Source organism: Caenorhabditis briggsae (genome assembly GCF_000004555.2).
Source record: "Caenorhabditis briggsae complete genome, chrX, whole genome shotgun sequence".
Taxonomy (NCBI): Eukaryota; Metazoa; Nematoda; class Chromadorea; order Rhabditida; family Rhabditidae; genus Caenorhabditis; species Caenorhabditis briggsae.
The window spans coordinates 726,698-731,752 of record NC_013491.2 but is presented as its reverse complement, the minus strand read 5'-3'; the positions used below and the strand labels follow the sequence as shown (position 1 = coordinate 731,752).

At 34.6% G+C, this 5,055-nt stretch overlaps 1 protein-coding gene across 1 annotated transcript; it reads right to left on the bottom strand.

The window, feature by feature from the left end:
* Positions 1–1,056: 1,056 nt before the first annotated feature.
* Positions 1,057–3,539, bottom strand: CBG16425 (the record flags this gene model as incomplete). The annotated part of the gene is made up of 10 exons (XM_045238747.1): positions 1,057–1,255; positions 1,303–1,427; positions 1,479–1,674; positions 1,900–2,177; positions 2,235–2,406; positions 2,455–2,554; positions 2,596–2,770; positions 2,819–2,971; positions 3,322–3,429; positions 3,459–3,539. The coding sequence occupies 10 exons, from the start codon at positions 3,537–3,539 to the stop codon at positions 1,057–1,059; spliced, it is 1,587 nt and encodes a 528-aa protein (XP_045095849.1).
* Positions 3,540–5,055: the final 1,516 nt, after the last annotated feature.

Here is a 5,055-nt window from a genome sequence, read left to right as displayed (position 1 = left end):
ATTTTTAGTACAAATTTGCAAAGTTTCAGACATGTGATTTGTACTAGCCCATTTTAGGTCTCCTTGTACAGAATAATTCAAATTTGTCTTCATTTATTGATGTTGTAGTTTATATAAATCCAAACTCGTCTGTGAAAAATAGTATTCCAAAATTCCTCCCGAATTTTTTTGATTTCTATGAGATGAGAAAACTTAATTCCTAAAATTTATTTCATTTGTTTTTCTTTATTATGAATATCAGTTTTTATCGTTTTGCAAAAAATTTCTCCGAATTGCTAATTCCCCTCTGCAACTTTCCAGTTTCACAACTTTCTTAAGTCTTCCTATCTTTTTAATTTTCTCACTTTTCTGAAAGATTATAACAGTATTACCAAAGTCTTAAGAAAAAAAAAAACTATTTTCACGCCTCAAAATTTGCCAATGGACATATGCGTGAGCGTATGTATGTATTGCAGAAGAAAAGAGTTTGCGATAATAGCACTGAATACTTTGCAAATAAAATTATTTCAAATTATTTCTCAGAATGGAAAAAGTACAAAAGATATGAAAAAAAAATGAACTGTTTACGACAACGAGCAATTATTATAAACCCAGCTGTCATAAAAAATTATCCGAAACCATAAAACGCTAAGAAAGACAACACTCAAAAACGAACATGGGCGTTGGCTGCAATCCGGGAACCTCCCGGTTCATAAAACTGATAAGAACATTTTACAGTGTAGTAAAAAAAATCCTCCCTTTTTGGTTGATGTGCTCTAACTATCAACATTTTATCGAAACGTATAAAGGGTGTGGAATAATGAACTGTAGGTCAATCAAAAAACGTCAGCAACGTTTTTTGGGAGTTGTGAAATGGAATTCAGTTTTTGATATTGGTTGTGTAGGATAAGTTTATTGCAGCAAAAATTGTGTGTGATTTTAAGAAGAGCAAGGTATCAACAAGTAATACAAAAAACGTTTGCACAACAAACTATAAATAAATAGTTTCACTTATTCAAGACATTTCTTACAAACTTAATGTTAGTTGTTTTTTCAAATTCCGGAAATTCATCTTCATCAAGTTTGTGTTGAATTATTTTCAATTTTCAATACTGGGCTTTGAAAATAGCGAAGTTCCGTTTGGCAAGTAGCAACGAGTTCATTTTTCAGTGGATGGAGAGCAACGGAAGAAATAGGCCAGTTGAAATCCGACAAAATTTTTGTTGGATATCCACGATGAAATGATGACCATAGTAATACATCCTTTCCAGTGAATCTGTAAGTTCACCTATTATTGGGTTTGTACTAACACTGAAAACACACAAAGCTACAAAGTCGTTGTTTGCAGTGATACAGGCACTATAATCATATTCTACCCACGGGTGAATTGAAAAATCCGGTGTGCTTTTAATTACCATTGTTTCGAGATCAAGACAAGTTGGTTTAATCTGTAATTTTGCATAATGTACGTCACGTTAACAGTCCAAAGTGATTAATACCTCCATTATTGGATCTTTAGGTTTTTCAGCTTCTCGAGTTCCGGTAACATAAAGATATCTGTGATCTGGAGAAAAGCACATGGAGCTTTTCAATAGAGAAAACCCAGTTCGAAAAACATGATCCACGGTATCAAATGATGTACAATGTAGCAGTGGAGAGAATAGGCGGTTCTGGTCAGCATCCTCTTCCACGTCACTGTATCAATGAATATTTAATATGATTCAATTTTTCTAAAAATTGTGATCAAGCAAGTTAAAAAAGAAGTATCTGGCAAATGATGCAAATGTGTTCGAATTGTGAAAACTAGAAATAATTTTGGCAAAAATCAATTAAAAACCGATTTATAGAATATATGTTTTTGGCTTCTAGTTCATTATTTAAATTGTTCGTTTTGTTTAACTGGGTACAAAAATCACTTACCCACGTTGTCTCCAAGCTTGCTTAGCTCTTTCAAGAAGTCGATGAGTAATCACTTTGATATGTAAACGATCGTCGTTTCCATGGAAAATAAGAAGTTTGTCAGTGTTGTGATGACACTGACATGAACAATTTCTCTGGGAAACGGCGTCATGATGAGAGTGCAATCTGTAGCATGGCATACACTGCGACTCTTGATCCAAAATGGCTCGCAGCTCTTGCATGTTATTCACATCGACTCCTGACTCCAGTCCGATTTCGAACAATTTTTGGGAAAGAGTCTGAAAACAACCAAATTGAACAAAAAAAATAATGGTCAATTTTTTTGAACGACTCACTTTCCCTTCTTCTTGTGCTTGATCTGCGATTTGTGTGATTTTGCGGGTCCTTGGAGAAACATGCTGGGCTACCAAAATTTTAGTGACACGAGTGTTAAACGTGAGAATTGGGAAAATCATAATCTCGGAGGAGATATCAATGGAGCTGATGAAAATTCGCATTCTGTCTCTCCTAAAACTAGTTTTTAAAAAAATATTTTAACATTTCTTAACAACCAACATTCCATTATTCGACATATATAAAATGTGTTTATTGTCCAACCATGTACTGAGCATTCCCTGATCAAGGTAATTAAATGAATGGAGACGCGCATGATCTTCTGAACATTTACAAGTTGTCAAAAAATAAAAGTTGCCATACCTCCAAGTTCGTACACACATGCTTCATTTTTCCGACGCATCGCTAGAATTTCTTCCATAAATCCAACAATTAGAATATGATTGTCATCTGGAGAAAATTCAACAGAAAGCACTTTATTCCATCTTCTTTTTTCATGAAGCTGAACGAATAAAATCTCTTCTTCCTCTCGATATACCTGAACATTGCCGCAATTATTTTAGAGAATGTTTAGCAAATAACTGACCCATAATCTACACTCGTTTCCAATGACAGCAAGCATCGATCCATCGTTTGAAAATGTGGCAAATCTCAGGATTTTCTCTCCGTAATCAAATGTTTCTTGTGGACAACTTGGTGTATTGTTCAGTAAAAAAAGTATATCATCTTTGGAGCGAAACTGAAAAAAAAATCATTCTTGTAATAAATAAATAAAGTTGCGAAGAAAGAGAGAGAATTAAATATAATTTGACGTGAACTTTTTAAAAGATTGAGGAGCGAAGCGACGAACAGTAAAAAAATAGGTTAAATTGCGCCGAAGGCGTACCAGCCAGCTGTTTGAAGCGCCGGAGGAGCGGTAAACAGGCTGGTCAAACATAAAGAAAGTAGACACCATAATGAAAATTAAAAGAAAATCGGATATAATGAAGTTTATCTGGAAAAGTTATCAAACTATTGTGCGCGAAAGATTATTTCTTAACAATTCTCAATAAGCCTTAAAAGCTTCTCTACAAAGTTCGTTCAACTCACCATTTTCCGATCGATCCAAAGATGTTTGGTCATCAGCCGCTGCCAATACACTTCTTTATTAAAAAACTCGTTTAGAGAGGACTGAACCAGTGATAAAGAAAGGAGATCCTGAAAAAATCAAAAATATACATTCAAACCATCACCATCCGAAGATCAACTTTTGCTGGTAGAGTTTTTCCCAATTTGTCCAGAACCACATCCGTCAGCTTCAACAGCATTTTCTAAAATATTACTCAAGAATTGAATTGATTTCAAAAAGGATTTTAAAAGTCGGAATAGAAAAGATCATATGTCTTCAACTCTAACAAAAACGTGAACGTATGTTTTCTGAAAATATTTCGTGATTATTAGAAAGAAAGAAAGATGAAAAGAGATAGATACGCGCTTTGTCTTTCGAGCACATGATAGATTCGAGAAGAAAGTTGTGAGCAGTTGGTCAACAAAAACGAGGGATGGGAGAAATTGAGGAAACAATTATTGAGGACCATTTTATGCGGGAAAAAGCAGTAATTTTTTGGTTTCATTCTGCAGTTAAAATTTTCATATCATGTATTAACCTTGCTTTCACACAGAACTGAAATATCTACTATTTCATTTGAATTTCAAAACGTGGATGTTTCCAGTCACTACTCGATGCGGTATATTAAACCCCAAATGATTTCCAAGTGCTCTGATTTAAATTTTTATTTTCGCCTTACCAATTTTCCCAAGTATTTACCGAGACAATATTTTTTATTTCTTGTTTGACTCGAATCCGCTTAACTTTTGAATAATTGTTTTGACATTCTCTTTGTTCGCTTTTTTGCTTCTTTGATGTGTATAATCTGTATAGTTCAGTGTGAATATTTTCTATATATTAGCAATGTAAAATATGGTCTGCGCTCCACCGCACACTAACTGAATTTATTGTTGTCCGAAAAAAATTAGAGTTAGAGAGTATTTTTGCAGTCTGAATACGGTAGGCACCCCAAAGAATTTTTTCCGGAAACAATAATAACGTCTGACTCATGCAGCAGATCAAAATCCCAGAAATCTTTGTTTCTGTGATCCGGAAAGTGAAAAATGTGGTAAATATGATGTGAAACTCACAATATGTGACTTTTTTATAATTTGGCAGATGACTGAATATTTTTAAGATTGCTATACTAGTTTGTCACTCGAAAACTCACAAAAAAACAATACCTGATTTGATTAACTTGAAATCTATTCCTTCCTTGGTCTACGAATATACATTCGAACTTTTTGGTTAGTAGACGACTTAAAGGTGGGGGGACAGGAGATTTTTCGTAGTTTTTTTGTAGCTAGAGTATGCATTCTACCATAACGGTGTACAACGCTTAATGTCACTCTGCGTACAGCTGTCGTCCTCGCCTTTATGTGTGCAATCGGGCGTGCGCTTTCTCTTTGCCCGCGTGGCTCAGTCGGTAGCGGCGCCGCACCCTCAATCATCGCCCTCACAAGTTCAACTCCTCGAGCGGCATCTTTGAACGGAATTTCGAGAACATTATTTTTTTTCATGTCCCCCCACCTTCAACACTCTCATGTCAATTTTTTTTGATTCGGACAAATTTCTCAAAGCAAGAACATTCATGAGTCTATTTTTCCTAGTTTTTTCGTGTTTAGTTAGTCATTGAATTTTTTCTATTCTATTTTTACCACCCTCTTCTTTTTTGGCTAAGTTTTCTGTTTGTTTTTTTACCATTCAATGATTTTTCCCGTAGAAGTAAAATTCAA